Source organism: Anas platyrhynchos, chromosome 6, assembly GCF_047663525.1.
Source record: "Anas platyrhynchos isolate ZD024472 breed Pekin duck chromosome 6, IASCAAS_PekinDuck_T2T, whole genome shotgun sequence".
NCBI classification, from domain to species: Eukaryota; Metazoa; Chordata; class Aves; order Anseriformes; family Anatidae; genus Anas; species Anas platyrhynchos.
The window spans coordinates 33,236,856-33,256,081 of record NC_092592.1 but is presented as its reverse complement, the minus strand read 5'-3'; the positions used below and the strand labels follow the sequence as shown (position 1 = coordinate 33,256,081).

General features: G+C 41.2%; 1 protein-coding gene across 2 annotated transcripts in view; it reads right to left on the bottom strand.

Annotated features, from left to right (window-relative positions):
- Positions 1 to 2,994: 2,994 nt before the first annotated feature.
- The window catches only part of TRUB1 (TruB pseudouridine synthase family member 1), a 29,683-nt gene continuing 13,451 nt past the window's right edge, over positions 2,995 to 19,226 (bottom strand). The window contains exons 4-8 of one of the 2 annotated variants that reach the window (XM_005021978.6): positions 12,751 to 12,832; positions 7,492 to 7,564; positions 6,093 to 6,232; positions 4,907 to 4,963; positions 2,995 to 3,538 (exon numbers count right to left, since the gene is read on the bottom strand). In XM_005021978.6, coding sequence (XP_005022035.1) covers positions 3,324 to 3,538; positions 4,907 to 4,963; positions 6,093 to 6,232; positions 7,492 to 7,564; positions 12,751 to 12,832 — 567 coding nt within the window. In that variant the 3' untranslated portion in view covers positions 2,995 to 3,323. The other variant, XM_013101921.5, reaches the window with a different exon arrangement.

Sequence of the window (19,226 nt, the reverse complement as noted above, 5' to 3'; positions counted from 1 at the left end):
AGGAAAAATTGCATGTGCATGTTTCCTCTCACTCCAGATAGCCCTTAATTTTGAGATGTGACCGTTAGTAATCAAGACCCATGATTTACTTCTGGAAAAACTTAAGTTTTTCTGTGGATAAATCACAATTCTGAAGCCTGGTATCTCAGAGACACGCATATTAGTAAGAAAAAAAGAAGTTAAATGAGAGATTATTTCCCTATGTTCCCATGGGAACACAATACTTACTTCCAGATCTGGAAAGTTTCAAGACACTTGGTTATAAACTCATTAAAACATACCAAAAAAAGGTATTCCTGTGTTTTTCAGTGGCTTCCTGGTTACTACTTATTGGGATTAATGACTTAAAGGGAATAGAGCCATTAAAGCACAAGGTTTCCTAGGAAAGAGCACACACAAGGTGAAGCACGTAGCAAAGACACTGGGAAGAAGCTGGCTTTTGTCTGAATTTTTAAAAAAAATAGCTCAACTGGTAAGGGCTGGCACTTATCTGTGGTCACAAACCAGTCTCTTACTGCATCATTTGTTCATGGCTTTATGCACTCATTACGCTGTACCCTATAAGGACAGCTCTCTGATGTCTGCCATCATTTTTTATGCTATCCAGCCATTTACAGCTGCAACCAAGCATACTTCATACTCAACTTCTAAGTGAAATAGCTTCCAAAGTGCAGTACAACTTATCTGGAGAGAAGGTGTTCATTAATTTGAGATGAAGAAGTTCATTAAAGGAAAAAAGGGTGAGCTACAGCTGGTGAAAGTCTCCCACTTTTCCTACAGAGGAGTAAAAGCAATGAGGGAAATTTTATTTGTAGACTGAAAGTACCATCAATCTTTAATAACACTGTCTACACACCTCATGCAGTTTCCTGAACAACTGTGTTCCTTTTCTCTCTCTGCTTTCCATACACGTTAGGACTTGCAGCTTGGATCAGGAGGTCTTACATGGAACAGCAAGAAAGCCATGGTGAGCATTAAACAAACTGCTAAGATCTGAAATGTGCTGGACACTTATATCACTACATACAAATGTATCCTGTTAGAAGAATTTCTCAATTGCACTAATTTTTAAAGAAACAAATCCCTGTAGATGGAAGAAGGAGGCTAATAGGGTAATATCTTCTAGCTATTTTTAAAAGTTCAGAAGGATAAATACAGAAAATGAGAAGTTATTCAACCTAGAAGAACACAGGGATATGGACAATAAATTGAGAAGGTGTGCTTCAGTCAAAGTCTTTGATCATCCAACATAAGTACATGGGAAAATGAAGTTTTCTGCTTTATTTCATTTCTTTAGAAAATAATCTTTCTTCTCTGTTCCTATCCAAAGTACCAAAAAGTACTCCTAAAAGAAACTAAAATCTCCCACTGTTCTCTTACAGTGCACACTTTTCTTCCGTCTCCTAAATCAAGATTTCTCAAAACAGTTACTTCATCCAGTCTACATTTCCCTTAAGTTTCTGTAAAAATATATAAAAGGAGAAAATTGTCTGTTTACTGAACAATAAAATATAAACTCTATCCTCCCACAGAAAAAAAAAGAAAAAAAAGAGGGGGAGGGCTTCATTAATCTTGCATATACTTCAGTTTCTTATTTTATAGAAAACAAAATTTACTGTTGTCTGGAAAGGCATCCTGCAGTAAGAAACTTTGGGGTATTTATTTCTTTTCTGAAGCTGAAAGCAAAGTTGGAACTTGATCATTTCACATAATACCAGCACACAGACCACGCTGCTTTACGTAAGGTGTAGATAAAGACATAAAATGCAGGGTGTGGAGATTCTAACTGGGAATAAAATGCAACTTCTTTGCAACAATAGAAGTAATTAGCTAGCAAGATAACTTACCATGGAAAGGAGCAAGGCAATTAACATGGAGTCATTAAATCAAATGTTCATGTCATTGTAAAAGATACACCCAACAAGATCTAACCACAGCCTGTTGGCTTCACAGCATTCAGTCACTCAGAGTAAGAGAATCGAGTCTCTGTACTCCAGAACTACAAACTGAAGGCGTGGGAGTGGTACAAAGCCACAGCCGCCCACTTGTCCAGCAGCAGTGCAGAACAGCAGCCAGTCCATTCCTCTTTGATGACATTTCAGTGGCACTTTCAAACGCAGGGCTTTCTCTCAGGTTTTACTCACATCTTTAAATTATTTCTCTTGTTCCACATTATGACAAGAGAGAAGTAGACCTGCTACTAACTTGTCGACTGGGGACACATACGGAAGTCCTGTTAGGATAGTCCATTGCACAGATCGAAACCACTAGGGTGCTTTTTAGCACTCTCAAACAACCCCGTCTTTTAGCCATTTTGGAAACCCTAAGAGAAGCAGTGCTGAGATCAGTGCAATCAGATTCTGTTGAACAAATGAACTGCAGAACAGGCCCTCAGTGTCCCACTGAGCTAACATGGTTTCAGCAAAGATCCTTTGTGGTGGGTCCCACTGTTGCCCACCCAACTTCTGGTCAGCACCAAACCAGCCAGACCTCAGAAGCACAGCAGCACCTGATGAACATGAGACAGCTCAAGCAATACAAGCAACACACAGCAGAAGTAAATTGGAATTGACAATCTCAATGAGGACATAACAGTTAGCTACACTTTAAATGACAGATCATCACCAATCAGGACATCATACCAGAACAGAATATACGCACCTGTAATGATGACTGCATCTTTCATAGCACTAGTTACCAGTTACCTTTATGGACTCTTTAAACTTGTAAGCTACTTGCACTGCTATTGCAGACCTAGCCTAAAACATCAGCATCTAGGTTTAATGCATTCTGAGGAACATTTGACTGAAAGAACAATCAGCATAGCAGAAACCGCAGTAAGTGGGCACTTCTGAAATGGATTGCAAGAAAACAAATTGTCACTCCACATTCTTGTACCCTTTAAGCTATCAAAGTCTTATCACCATGGTACTTCAGCGTTTGATTAGCAGCTATAAAGGAGGAAAAAAGAAAAGAATTTTTCTTTGGACCACATTTAGCAAATCCTAAGGACATATATTTTTTTATTGAGGAATTATTAACAACAGTTATATTACACCCCATAGGTTCTTTAAAAGTTTATGAAGACTTGACTTCAGTGGCAGACCAATTTACAGCATGTTACAAGGGAAATAAACAGATCAGAAAACAGCAAGCACTGGATATTTTCAGTGAATGTTCCAGCTCCAGAAAACAGAAGAACCATTTTTCTTGCACTGCGGTTTGTCCCAATACAGACCTGTAAATTTACACAAAAGGCAAGACAATCCCAATCCAATCTTAAAATGTCTCAATCATTCAGTCTTTTTCCTTGACCTAACTTATTACTTATCTTCACAGCTCACAGCAGTTTCTTCAGGATGCTCTGTCTTAAATTTTTTATGAGATGGTTCTCCTGGGAGAAGAGACATGCAATGCTCTAAGGATCGCGCAATTTCATCAATTGTCCATTTGTCTTCATGAAGTGCATGCTCCTCTAGCGTAAATGGCCCGTGTTTGGTTCGGGTCAGCTCCTGCATGCTGGCACAGGTAGAGAGTTCTACAGTACAGAAGAAAAAAGACTTTAGAAGAAGTGCACAGTCAAATTTAACTATTTGCAATGTCCTTTTATATGTAGCCTTCTACATTATTCTGCTTAGCTTGAAGAGGCAGTTCGTGGAGATTCAACACTCATTTACATCTTCTTAAGTCTGAGGCGAGGAATTCCTTTGATTTCTGTAGATCTCCACTGCAGTAAGAGTTCAAAATCTGACAGAAAGTTGTCAGGAGGTTTTCCAGATTTAAATCGGAATGATGAGAGAGAAATAATGACATAAAATAAAAGCAGAACATTCTGTACAGAACATTCAAGTGACTTAGAAGACCATGTGCTATTTTCCATGTTTTTGGAAAAGCAATTGTCTGTGTTTTTCCACATTTTTATCCTGTGCCACTCATCAGGATAATATAAACTAAGATAAGGAAAAATTCAAAATATAAACAAATGCTATGATGGGTTAAATACAAGTAGGACAGAATTGCGTAATGAGGGGTTAAAAAGATAACCCCTTCTGTTTGTCAGCAACTGGACTAACTTGAAAGTGCACAGGTGTACTAAAATATTCTTGCCCATACTTGCAGATGCAGGAGGATTTTTACTGCATTTCATACTCTGAAAAAGAGACAGCTGGGTAGAGACTTTATCTTGGTTTGTCTTTAAAGGACTGAATACAACCCAGTATGCTCAGAAGACTGCAATAGGAGAATCTCTGACTTGCCTAAGTACAAATAACAACATTGAAATTCATAGGGCTCTCCCACATCACTTGGTTTCTTGATCTGCAAATGTATCACTTAAAAAAATTGAAATGGCCTATCTGTTCTCCATCATGCAGTTTGATAGATATAGGGCACAAGACAAATAACCCTGTGGGAAAGCAACACCATTCACAGTAAAAGGAAAGGAGAAAGAAAACACTAGAAAAATCATCACAAACGAAGAAGTCTTTCCAGGAGATAGGGTTTATTATGTGCATGGTAATGTTCTGTGCAATCTGTTTTCAAAATGTGATGAATAATGTTTAAAAAGACAGTGTCTTTCTTCTGTCTCTTCTCACCCTTAATCTGAGTTAGCTTTAACATATGGAGGAGAGAAAAAAAAATTCCCACCTTGCCTTGCATTTTCTTGCTCAGTGCTATTCCTTGCTCCATTTTTATCCCCCAGCCCCCAGGGTCCTCCAGCAATTATTTAGCCTTCATTCCCTCATGCTCCCAAGGAAAATACCCTAGTATATAAAAGCAAGTGATAGCAGTACCAATCTGCAAAACAGCACAGAAGTCTGGTGGCCAGAGATATAAAACATGGCAAGATTTTTCTATAAGCAGACACTTTCATTCCTTAAACCATCACTTTTTTTTTCATGCCTACCTTTGCCAATGTCGCTGACCAGGCTCCTGACATAAAAGCCACCGCCGCATTCAACATCTGGAATGTTAATAGTGACATGGTAAACTGCCAGCACAATGTGAAATCTACTTTACATAGAGACCATGCTCCCAAACAAATGTAAAAATGCACTAAGCAAACAACCCAGTGATAAAATATTTATAGGATGCAACATCAATTATTCATCCTGTAACATATGTGCGGGTGAGATTGCTAAGCCAAGACAGGAGGGAAGGCAAATACAATGGCAACGGAACTAACTCACTAGAAATTAAGTACTTGCCGTGGTATGTTAATAAATGCTTCAGTTCTACTCATTTTGAAGGTTTCAGATGGTTGTTTTGTATTTCTAATGATGAAACCAAATTATTTCCAGAATAGCCTAAACTGACTATCAATGTGGTTTTTTTTAAGATACTGCACATGAGAAGCTCTAATAAAAGCTGCTGACATTTTAAAATTCACCTTTAACTTTCCTTGCTCTCTCAACCCTTCCCTTCTCCCTCTGCCAGCGATCAGCTGCAAGTCACCCATAAAGTAAGGCCCCAAGTAACATAGCACCAAGTTCTGTCGTTCATACCTGCTCATCATATAAAATCTGGTCCACCAGAGGACTACGGGTCAAGCAGGTACTTCCTCAATGCAAAAGATTATCCTGACCTCACCTGCATCAAATATTTACAACGGTATCTTTGGTTTATTTATTAAGGTGCTTCTTAATGTGCTACCCAGGCTTTTTCATGTATGACAGAAGGGTAGGATCCTGTCTCTGCAACCTAGAAAGAGGTCTGACAGTAACTGATGGTGGCCCTTGATGAATTAAGATGCCAGCAGTCTGGGCACTGGGGCAAAGGAATGGGTCAGGGGAAGTAAGGAGCCTGAGAAAGGAGTAGTGAGCTGGAGGCTGCAAAATCATGGACAGATGCAAGTAATCTCCTGGCCAGCCCCTCAGAATTTTCCCTCACAGGAAGATTACGTATAATCAGCTTAACTTAAAACCAAAATATGGTGCTTTTACTGCAAAGTGAAAGTCTGTGCATGCAGGCTCACACTAAAATAAGTAGCTGAGGGAAATGAAACCCATTTCTATATCTTAGTCTCATTCTGAGTGTAAATAAGCACTAACAAACTGGGAGCATCGCTCTATAAAATAATCTTTGGCCCTTACCCAGTGTGAACAGTGGTGGCTGAAACTGTTGGAGAGAGAGGCTGTACACTCTTACTGGCCGAGCTGGCTTTGCTTCAACTGCTTCTCCTCTCTTCACCAGAGTTGATAGCCTTTCTCCATCCTTCTTCAAAGCAGAATAGCTGATCAGATAGAGCATGAAAATGCGTTACACTGTTGTAACAGAACAAGCTTCCCATCCTCCAGATCCTGTTAATATTGTACAACAGCAAACATTTTACCCTTCTAATCCTCTCCAAATGCCCACGTACAAAAAATAAAACATAGCAAGTGCTTCTGAAATCTCCTGGTCACAGAATAATCTCATTCACCAGTAGCTATGTAAACGGGAAAACAAGAGACGGTCCTCAATTTACCTCTTGCTGCACAGATTTAAAAGTGTTTCATCACTCAATTTGTGGTTTATGAAAACTAAGGGTTTCTACAAAGGGTACAATACTTGCAGCTGCCTCTCTCATTCTGCCCCTCAGAAGCCTGCAGGACACACTCTGTTTCAGTACTGTGGTGGGGTGAGCACTGGGCATAGCTCAGGCAATGCCTGTAACTCTGCCTTGCACCTTTACTCAACTGAGACCAGGGATTTTCCTGAACAGCAACTGCCGAGTTACAGAGCCTTGTTCCACTATGGAACTTAACAGAAAATAAATAAAGAATTCGGTGATAACATGACACTTCATCAAAGTTCCAACTCTGGCCCTGAAGAAAAGACGACTATAGAAAAATCAAAAAAGATCTTGCTCAAATTACCGGAGGGTAATTTGAAAAGGTCACACAAACAGAACACCTACTGAACGGTTGACCTTACAGGGCTCGCAGCGGAACCACAGTAACCGATCCATTGCAAATGCAAAGGAAAGCATGTTAGCTTAAATCACCAGAAAAGCCATCTGTCACAAGCTAAGCACTTGCATATTGCCAGTTACCATGGCTCACCTGACTGGAAGAAATTTGTTAAGCTATGGAAGCTTAAATCACTAACAATTTATTCATACTCTAAGTTTTCAGAAAACTAATTTACAGGCGTTAAAGGAACTTCCGTGCTGATGTCACTAAGCCTCCCCCTACCCCATAAATAAAATTAAAGCCTTGAGGCTTTCCCTTTTAATTGTAAGACAGGACAGAACAATCCAAGCCCTGCAAAAGCTGCTTAAGACTGTTACTCTGCTTTATATTCACCAACAAAACAGGTTCCAGGTCACCATTTGTGCTTGATGTTCATATCAGCATGACCTGCAGCTCCAAATGTTAAACTTCTAGGTCTGCCTTGCTTCTACCCTCTTGCCAAAACATGTCTTTTTTATTTCTGACAGAACTGAGTCCTGTTGGCAAGTCCTGAGAGCTGAACACCGCTCCTGAGAGTTCTGAACATTGTGGAACTTACAGCGGAGGAACTTGCATGATGTCCCCTGTGAACTTCTGCAGCACATTTTCAAGATCTCTTTTTGTTACCTGGTCTGTAGAAAGAAAACAACAAGTATGTTAGCATCAGTTATTCACATGGCACCAATGGAACTGATCACATTCTGCAAACAGATACAAAGAAGTGGTCCCTCTTGTCTGAATTTAGATTGGATGAAAAATGCCAGAGATGAAAAACAGAATGTAGGTAGGAGTGTGAATTACCACAAGAAGAATGGAACAAACAGTCCAAGGTGATTAAGACAGTCTGGCCGCTTTCAGAAGGGCACAAGTCCCTACACACACTGTTCTGCTTTGCAACTTTTCCTCCCTCGGGACTACAAATTCATTTTTCTTGGAAACCAGGCAAAACTACACAACTTGTCCTAGCCTAATCTGTGCTAAAGGACTAAGAAGAATAAAATACTCATCTAACATTGACAACTACTCTTAAGAGTACATAACTGTACTCATGGGAAAATTCCAACAGGTTACTAGTGAAAAAACACTGCATTTTTTTTTCCTATTGAAGAAAGACTACATCTGGAACAACATACTAAATTCCATCAGACATCTAACCTGCAGATGCTCACAAAGGCATGGTTACATATTAAGTAAGGCAATTTTACTGAAGAAATCCTGGAAAAGAAAGTAACTGCTTTAGGAAATCTACTCTCAAGTACACCTGCAAACCTGCCCCACTTTTATTAGAAGGCTATAACTGAAGCAGCTGGTTGCACTGGTCCTTTGAAATACTAGCAACAGGGATGACATTCATCCCTAATTTGTTTAGAGTACAAACATAAGATCTGTAATCAGAATGCCCTTCAGTAACTATCTAGTCACATGCCTCCTGATCTATATTCTAGTGGTAGACTTGGCAGTACTAGGCTAATGGTTGGACTTGGTGATCTTGGAGGTCTTTTCCAACCTAAGTGATTCTATAATTCTATGATGTTATTAGTGTCGCATGAAGTCAACAGCATCCCTGAACATAAATAAAATCAAATTATTTATTGCCCCTTCATTATGTTTTGGAGAAGACCTGTGCTTGCAGCCCTTACAGAACAGCTGTACTTCATGCTGTAAGTAAGAAGGAAGAGTTTTTTTTCCACTGCAACTTCTGAAGATGGCAATGTGGCACCTCATTTTGGCAAAGCACATTTTGCAGCCTTAGGAGCACACGCTGCCCTGAAGCATTACTAACTGCAAGGTTGCAAGGCACACGGGTCAGTCAGGGATACTGAGAAAGAACAATGCGCAGCAGAACATGGGGTAGGAATGACAAAATTGTTTGCACAGTAAGCCTGGATCATATTCTGAAGAGGTTCTTACATGGCTGTGCAAATCTGATAGCACTGCTGTAGTTTAGCAGTGCATCACATCAAAATTACACAGAAAAATTAGCTTGACTCAGCTCCGTGCCTCTGATCCTGGTCTGCCTTCTTGCAAAACCCAGGCTGTTTCAGGCTAGAATTTAGTATTTAATATCTAAGGGGAAAAAAAAAAATCCCCATGTGAGGAATGATGCATTAAGCCATTAACAAAGCTGTGCAGCGTGTTATCAAAGTAAATATTTATAGATGAGTTTGCTAAGATACAGGATAAATCATATTTGTCTTCTGCAATGCATCATAGCACAATCTGGTCAGTATTAAATTCTGAAAATCTCAAAACGTGCTTTTTTTTTTTTCCTTCCCACGAGCACTGCCTTTGTGTCAGTGGGCTGTACTGGATTTTTGCTCTCTCCTACAGCAAGCTGGTGCAGCTTTCGCCCAGCTCTCCAACGAAGAAGAATGCCCCATTAATCCAGTCCCAAGCAAACACTTTCACTATGTCTAAATTGTGTATTTGTCCCAGGCACCAGTCTGGACTCGTGTCTCCACAGAGCACACAGCCCACGCTGTGAGCCAGCTCCTTCGCTGCCGTTCAGCTCCCCCAGTCCTGCCCAGCAGAGCCATCTCCCTTCTGGCCCCGTGCCCGCAGGTCTCCCTCCCCTGGCTGTGGGATCAGGTTTAGTAGGTTAACAGCCTGCCTTGGCAGCAAGTTCAGAGCAGCATTTGTTCACAACCCTCCATCAAGCAGGGAAGATGAACACGTTCACAAAGGCTAAATGGTTTCAGCTGCTCCAAAATGTTCTCTCCCCATCCTCCGCTCCATGAGAGTAAGGGGCAGAGAGGTTTCTGCAGGACTTATTTGTCACAGATCCCAATCACTCTTGCTACCGAGAACTAGCCTACTCTCCTCAGTAACCTAATTGCAAATGCTAGGTTTTGCTAGAAGCTGGGCTTAAACTGCACCTCTGTGCCTTTTCAGGGAGAGCCATCCCAGGAGCGAAGACAGCCCTAGCTTCAAACAAGATGACTGGAGCTGCTCTGTGTGCACACTATTCGAAATACCTTTATTTCAGACTGTTTTCTAAATTTCTTCATAAGCCTTTAGACTGAGGGTGGGTTCTATGATGTCTGCACAGGCTGTGCTTCTTCCAGTGGACCATTCCCTACGATTCTACCAGCACCCAAAACCTCTGGTCTTGAAGGCTTCTAAAACATTTAGAATTATGTTTTCAGCTTCTAGGATGAACATTTTCAACAGTTATACTTCTAAACACTGATAACAGTTGACCAATTTTCCTGCTGCAATCATAAAGGAAGGGAAATAAGTTACCAAACCAAAAGGCGCCAGCTGTGCCACAGCTTCAAGAAGCCTCCACTGAAGGGTGATCTTGCCCTGTGCTTTCTAACAAGTGATACCAGAACAGAACACAGGATCACAATAATTAACTGTGACAGTCCAAGGGAACTACAGCAAGTGGCCTCAGCTCAGTCTGGCAGCAATTGTCTGTAACAGACAAGCAGAATGCTGCAAGGACTACTTTTATTTATTTATTTATAAATTATTCAGGTAGCTCTATTAAACACATTTAAGAAGGGCTGCAAGCGTTAACATCCTCAGAAAACTTCAGAGGAACATTAAATCCTCAGTGCTTCCAAAGTCAGCATCCAATAGCCTGGGAGCCGTACGATGCCCTAAGTAAATCTCACGTAGAAATACAAGTTCTTTCTCTGCTAAGAAAGAAACAAAAACTCAGAGGTTCAGGAGGGGTTAAACCCAAGCAGTTCTCTTCAACACATCCTTTGGTTGTGAGCAAGGCTATTTCACAACAGTTTGCTTTCCAAAGTGCTGTCCAGAGACACCTTGAGGACTAAACCCTAACACTTTCTTACAAGCAGGAAACTTTGTTCAGGCACTTTACCCTTGGGGTCCAGTGGAGTCATTCAAGAGGAGTTTTAAACATCTTGCAGGCTGCTTTACTGCCCTCTCCCTGCATTAAGTCCCAGCCCCGGATTCTGCTGGTATTGCAGGATTTGTATTCCCTAGCAGATGCTCACCATCTCCCAGGATCCCTCTATTTGTCAAGAAAAGCTGAAATTCGTTTGAAAAACCTGCTGTCTATGTTCCTGGAGCAGCAATTAAGATTAGGAATTGGTGTGCCACCCAGAAAGCCAAGCTGCTTTGGAGAAGGCACTGGATAAGAACAGAAATACCTGGTTTATGGAAGATGAGGAAGGAAGAAAATATAAAATACGTAGGTAGCATGCAGAAAGAGAAGGAGTACACATTCTCTCATCCTTCTTTATGAGGAATTCAACTCTGATTTGCAGCAATATGGAAAGTAACTGAGGCCAATTTGACGAGAACTCCTTTCAGCAGTCATCTTCAGCAAAAGGAAGCTTTGTCCCCTACCCAGTACTGCACTGCCCCAGAAATGCCATTACTTCCCTTCATGAAACTGCATGATGAGTGGGATTGATCTCAGTTTCTAAAGGATAAGCACCTCAAAAACGTGGTTATTTTTAACCCAAATCAGTTCCCCAAGCTTACTTGCCATACAGTATAACAAAAACCTAAAGCACCCTAACAGAAGAGGTGGTGCAGGGGTAGGAAGCTGGTGTAACAGAAGCTGCCAGTGGAAGAAATGCTCATGAAAACCCTGTAAATTCTGTCTGCCATAAGCAATACACAATTAAAAAGCAAGAATAAAGTTTCATGAAAATTATTTTTTCTAATTTGACTATGGGAATTTCATCTATTTGAAACGAACACTCAGTGCACCCACAGCATTCCACGTTGATAGGTATACAAGGACTAGGGAAGCGTCCACCAGCATCAGCAAACGTTGGCTATTAGCAATTCTAATACCACGTGGATAGTTTGTCCTTTAGAAGCTTAGAGAGAAACTTAGAACTAGATCCCGAGGCAGAAGAAAGTGATTCAACATCTGTGAATAGCACTGCCCTGTAAATAACACAATTTACAATGATCCATCGGGTTAAAGGTGCACAAGAAACTCATCCTTGCCTGCCTCATGCAAAAAAGAAGGGCTACAAAAGAAAGGAGTGGAACCCAGACTACCTTTTCATCATGCTATTAAAAAAAAAAAAAAAAGACAATTTACTTCATCTGCTTATAACTAGGTACCACAAACAGTGTGGGACCTATACGAGTTGCTAAGCAACCAGTTACCTATTGCTTTTTTTCCCCCGAGGTTGAGAAAGAACTAATGGTAAACGCATTTGGTGTGTCCCTGTTTAGCCCCACGCTGTTTCTAAGGCAGCCCAGGTAGTGTGGCACGTCCACTCCAACACAGTTGCACAGTCAGGATTAAGCAGAAACCTTAAACCCTTACACTGTGCTCTGTGGGTCAGAACATTTCCTTTATTAGGACAGAAACTGCAAGCAAGAACAAGATTTAGTAAGTGAATATATGCAGAGGGTAGTTTATGCCATCCTCATTTTGCACCGAGCAGTCTGTAGTTAACCAGCCATCCTGGAGGGAAGATCTAAGTGCTCTTTATTCCTCCACTGGCCTTGAAGGGTGTTACTAAAAGAGCATTCATGAGACTACACACTAAGATGAAAATTTTACTGGACACAGCATGCCATTTGTCAGCCTGTTAAAGATTTAAGACGACACAGTTCTGCCCAATTCTATTTTCTCCCCCCAGTCTAGTGTCTGCTTTGTTTTTTTCCCCCAACAGAAATGAACACTTGCGCTGGGCAGAATTGCATGAAGCTGGACTGAATTATATGAGTACTGAAGTTGAAGATGAAATAATCTTAGTTTGATTTCACATTTAAATTTAATTCACACAGTCTCAAATATCTTTTCCACTTTTCTCAGATAGAGACCGTTTATGCCTTCAAATTACATCAAGCATATTGATTCATTTATGATTACCATAAGGTTTTTCTTCAGTTACTTTTCCTGTAGCATCCAACGTATCAGTGGCTTTGCCCAGCAGTCCAATGGCAGTGTACTTCTGGGAACGAAAAGAGAGAGATTAGTGAGCCAGCTTTTCTTGTGTTCATTTGGACTGGTTTTGGTTTTTAAATGACTTCAAAACAACAAGGACTCCAAACGAGACCTGGAAGAACACTAACTGTGAGTAAGCCGAAGTAACAACGATAAGACAGGGAGCTCAAAAGAAATTAAATCCTGCATTACATGGGCCTATGACTTTTAGAAACCCAAGGAAGAAGAAAGTAATCTGATTTTTCCTATAAATACATCACTACCATAAAGAAAATAGTGTTAAAGATCCAAGTCCCTGGGGGGTGTCATAAGTCACTGTTTAAGCAAGGCACACAGAGCACCTTTCATGCAGTTTTTCTGTTTCTTTACAATCTTAAAAAACAAACAAACAAAACAAAAAAAAACAAACACAAAGAACTTGACTTGTGAAAGCAAAACACCCACTTCCAAAGCAAAGCATTACAACAGCTCAGCCGTGAAACGCAGCGACACACAATAGCCTACAGCTAGAGGAGCTGTGAACATCTGGAAGCCGGTGCAGACATTGTGACTAGCACATGGAGTGCGAGGCCACTGGGTGACATCTCTGCTTGTCATGGGATCGCAGGATATTTCCCTCTCAGGGCTTTTCCTTAAACGGTTATTTGTCAAAAGAACTCTCCAGAATGTGTGTTTGTAGCTTGCAAGAAGGAATTAGCGTGTTCCCAGGCCAGTGGCTCTTGTCTGTGTTGCATTTCACCTGCATCCTCCTTTTCCGTACTTTCACCCCAAGTTCTGCCAGGCTACAGGAATAAGGCAGAAACTGCCGAAGCTGACAGAAAGCTTCCCATGAACCAGCTGCCCCATGAGACTCACTCTGTACAATGAGTTTGGGTCAAGTTTGGAAATCTTTTCATACCTGAAGGTCCATGCTTTGAACTACTGCCTATTCCTTACATTTCACTCAGCCCTATCCCCATTTCGATAGCCTAGAAGAGAACAATCAAGGCGGTCCACACACCTATCTCCCTGTTAAGGCTTCAATTAACTTCTTCCCAATTGAGTTAATAAAAATTTGAATCGGGTCATGAAAAGATGCACCTTCCTGAAGCTGGTTGACCAAACCCACTGGAATGCATCCAAGCACGCATCAGCACTCACATTTTACTCTTTGATTCAATTCATCCTTTTTCATGTACTTGGAAAGAATAAACAAGCTCAAGTAATAACAGTGTACGAATATAAATCACATCTACAGAAAGGGACTACTAAGACCTGTCTTGATTTTGCTCTGTGTGACAACTTGCCACTTGAATGCATTTCTTCAAGCAACTGCCATGAAATGGGAACAGCAGAAATAGTTGGACAAAAGGCAGCGGAGTGCAAACTTCAGTATAAAAATAGCTATAGCCTTAATGTGGTAAGCAAACTTTTTTTTTTTTTCCTGCAGTAATATGCTGCAAAATTAGGCATTAAAAAAATTATTTTTATTTTTTCAAGTTTACTTTCTTCTGGGAAACATAGCAAAGAACAGGAAGGAATGGATGAAGGCAGCTCCACAATAAATATTTATATCAACTTTGCAGTACCTCATCTGCTTTTAGGACCATAAAATTGCTTGCTCTCCGAGACATTTAATGATCTAGTTCTTAACTTTTAATAGCCCAGTTAGAAAGAGACGCTATTCAGCAGTTATTTCTAGAGGTTAATAAAAAACGTGAGTAGATCTTAATTCCAGCATGATGAACGGTCTTAGCAGTTCAGTAAAACTTGAAAACTGAAAACTTCAAATCCCTTCAAATCAGACACTGTAAGTGGAAGTACCGATACTTCTGCAGTTTGAATGCAGTTCTTCCTCTTAATTTTGTTTTTGGCTATGCTGCTTCAGGCTGTCCATTCTAATGACAAGCTTTATTTGACCTCCCTGCAAGGGAGAGATAATATCATGTGTTCGTATGTAAACACAAACTGGAGGAACTACACAATCCAGATCTCCACACTCGACTCGCCCTTTAGTTTCTGCAAAAACAGAACATAAAGCCATCTTTAAAAAGCCATCCCGAAAGAAAATCCTTAAAAATTGGTTACAAATTGCCATTCCTTAGAGAAGCCTTTAAAGAGTCACAAAAGCAGACTGAAGACAGAACCGCAATAATCCACCAAGAAGGCTGTAACAGGGCAGCAAGAATTACAGTTGGTTTACAGATCGGTCTCTGAAGTGCCCTTGGATACCTACAATTATACAGCATAATTCCTACTGGGCACGTAGTAGGATTTACTTCCCCTGTTTAGTGTCCGGGACCCAGAGCTTGTAGAAGATGAGAGTCTCGATTTAATCTGTTGTGCCTCTTATTTTGTGTCCAAATTTAGCATTAGCTCTCCCCAGCCTCTACCTCGCACTGCCCTGGGAAGCGCCCAACAGATCGTGAGTCATTTAGTAAGTGTTTGGTGACCTTTCCTCACCTGTGTTGGCAATCATTTCTTTCTTCCAGTTTTATAAAACGTATCTGGCAATATTCTTCCTGTACTCAAAGTACAAATCACTGCAGAACACGGACAGCAACAGCTCACAGCCACACTGACTGCAACCCACACAACCACGGCAGGAGGTATCTCAGGAAAAGCCCAACAGATCCAGACCATGACAGGAACATCCCGGTATGAGCAGCTCATCAGAGAATGGTCTGCCAGCTGCCAGCCCCAACATCTCTGCCCCCTGCTTATCTCCAGTGACCAAGACCCAAAGCATTTAAGGACTGAAACCAGCACCTCAGCTTCCCTACGGGACCCTTCGATATGCAAGTGTAGCACGTTCAAAGTTAAAATGAAGCACTCCTGGTCACAACTTAAAGCACCCTGCATTAATTTCAACTTGTGATGATGTTCTGCACAGCCCCGAAGCAGCCTCCCAGCTGCCAGAACAGCATGACCCCGAGGGGATGCAGACCTTCAGACACCATTCAGGCACTGGCAAATCTCTCTGCTGCCTAGAAAACATTTTTCTTGATGTTATGACAACTGCAACAAGAGGCAGCAAAGTGATCAGAAGCCCTCAAGTACAAGCAACTCCTTCATTCACACTAGTGAGGAGCTGACCTCAAGGTGCTTTAGGTTGACAGAGCACTGCACTCCATCCCTGACGATATAAGGAGGAAACCGTCCTGCAGCCTCAGGGATATGCATGGTGGGAGCAGCCCCAACAAGACCAGAAAGATGGGAAGTGCTTTGGTAGCCATATGGCTGCTATCACACCTGTGATCAGGAAGGAACGCCATAAAAGCCAGTACTAGAGAAAAACAGGACCACAGGAACCCCTAAGAAACAAATTACAAACCCTCGAGTATACCTGCAAGATCAAGGGAAGAGAAATTTTGTTTTAGTCACAACTGTAGGCACAATCAAAATTCTCACAGTCAATAAACACGATGCTCACAATCATGTTTTAGGAAGAGAAGAAGCTATCATTTGCCTTTTTGATTTCAAATCCAATTTAAGAGAAATCCCAATACTGGGTGGGAGGGGAATGAAACTATAAACATAAAAAGAGAGAAATTACAGGACTTTGTCAGTGCACATATTTAACTGTGCACTGGGAGGAGAAAGGAGGAGGAGGAGGAGCAGGAGGAGGAATCCTCTCCTGCTTGAGGGCTCCTGCAGCCAGCAAGCCATTAGCTGCACAGGGCTGAAGCCCCTGGGCTGCCTGCCAGGCACGTCTGCCCCACTTATCAGTGCAAGTGCCAGACAGACCAGGGAACGGAACTTCTCGATTTTAATTGTTAATGTATCAAAGGGTGGTGTGGGTTTTTTTGGTTGTTTGTTCGTTTGGAAAGAAGCCAGATAGCTGAAATCTTAGATTATAGCATGTTTAAAAGCTTTTTTTCGAACATGGAAACGCAACGCTTTGGAGGAGCCAGACAGCAGCACACGTAGCTATGAAATAAGGTCACTAGAAGCTGTCAGGAAGATTTTAAGATGGTTCCCACTGCAAGAAGTTCCCAGCAAAGCAGGCTCCCTGGAAGAGGCAGTTCGTATGAGTTCACCCAAGGATGACCCATTTTCTAATCACAGCAGCAAACACAGAAGTGTAAAAGGAAAGGAAAGATCCCAGCCCCTGTGCAGGAAGCTGAAAAGCCGGGGAAGAGAAGCCACAGCTGATAGATAGAAAGTCAATTTATGCAAACTGTTGCCTGCATGGGGCTGACAAGTTTGTGAGAACACACACAAAAAAAATCAACAAAAATAAATAAATAATGATGAAAAAAAGTGGTCTAGGGAACCTGAAAGAAATTGGAGGCAGCACCCAGCAGGCAAACACGGACTGGAATTACTGCTCCTGTGCCTAATCCATTCCATCTCTATGCCTGGTGCAAGCAGCTACATTTTTGTAAACTTCAGCCAAAGAAGCCTTCAGCTCTCAGTTTTACACTGACATTCGGTTTGTATGCGATGATTTCTAAAGCACGACTAAGATGCTCCGGATTTACGCGTTACATAACTGGTGCTTGCTGTTTGTGTAGCATCAGCAGTGACCAATGGCCTCCTGCATGTTAATCATCCACCCAAACAGACGGGTACACGGGGTAGACAAATAAGCTGGAAAAAAAAAACAAGAGGGTTGCCATAGTTTCAATTATTTTCCGAAACAAAGCACTCTCACTAAGTAGATTCTAATATATTAAAAACAAAGAGCCCTAATCTCTTAAAAGCAGGTTGCATGGGGAAAAAATTAAGACTGCAGGATTAGGGAGGAGCTCCATATTTTATGATGGAGCAAATTCAAAATTAACAAACACCAAACATGTCCTCTTAACACACACAAAAAACTTCCCTCTCCCATTCATTTTTCTCCCAAAAGAAAAAGCTGACTTTGTGCTACGCCTGCACTAAATTTTATTTACTGCTGGATGCTGTAATTGTACTGTCATTGCTGAAGAACTATCTGATCTTTACTCTTGGGCTAACAGGATTTTCTGACCTCTTATGTCAGCTTGTTTAAGAAGTTCAAGCGCACAGGGTGACTGGACTTTCAAAGCAAAGGACTTGAACCACCTGTAGCAGGGGAGCCCACAAAGGACACTTTACCTGCATGCAGTTCAGAGAAGCCTTAAGGCAGTAACCAAAGATAGCACCAAGTTCTGGCATTAGAGGGAGGGAAGAAGAGGGAGAAAAACCAAACCAATAACTAAAAATAATACTAAGAATCCCAACAGGAACACTAAGTCACCCCAGATGGCACCATGGCCCTACGTCACTCATAAATGCAACACAGTCTATTTATGCAAACCTTTCTGACACTTGCTGCTTGTGGAACCTACCACACAGCAAAATACCTCAAGTTGGCCCTTAGATCTTGTCTTCAGCACCTGTTTTTGTTGTTTTGTTTTGTTTGTTTTTAAACACCTGTTTCCTCCTCCTGCCATCTAGCACCTACACCACAGAGCAGACAAAATAAACCAAGCCAACCTCCATCTCCTAGCTGAGAAACAGTTTAAAGACAATTCATAATTCTTTGCCCAGAGATAAGACAGTCCCCCCAGGGGGCAGGAAGACTTTAGACATAGATAAAACTGAAAGCCTTTAAGTGAATCTGAAGACACCGCTAAGCTTAAGATGCTGTAAGTTCTAAAATGCAGAGCTACGAGCATCTCCACGTTACTAGAAGAAGCACTACAGAAAACAATGCAGAATGGCCAGTTTAATCCTGTTAACATCTTTTCTTTTTTGTCACCCCTATGATTTTGACTAGGAAAAAGAAATCTTGCCATCTTGCAGCCTTGGTTTGGGTTTTTGTTTTTGTTTGTTTGCTTGTTTTTGTTTGTTTGTTGTTTGGTTTTGTTTGGTTTTGTTTTTTGGTTTTTTTTTTGGATGAATGAGTGAATGAATGCAAGGCAGACCTGTACGTTTAGCCCAGACACACACAATTATAGAAAGGTTAAGAGAAAAGAGGGCCACACCGACCTCGTGAAAGCAAGCACATCCCAGCGTGCTCCTGAAATATTCCACATTTTTGGAGGAAAGAGCTTCTGGAGCACAATAGGTGCAGTCTACTCGATATTTCCAACAGTTTAAAAAAAAGTGTGAATATTAATAGAGCATGAAGCTGAGCTATTAATAGATTAGGCCTCTGGGGTTAACATAAAAGAGACTCGAGCAATACACAGCGTGTTAAGCCAGCTTATTAATGGTACTGCAGCAGAAAAGCTTCTATATATACTATCTAACAGCTTCTTCTACAACTGCGTTTTGGGGATACTGGGTAGGTAAGGGAAGAACAGATATTCACATCAGCCTCTTTTAATGATTTTTTAGGGTGAAAAAACAGGTTACAAATGTACTGTGTTTCGAAATAACGGGTCACTGAAGATGACACCAGTGTGCATACATGGAGGGGGCACATTAAGACCATTTTTATCCAGCTAACA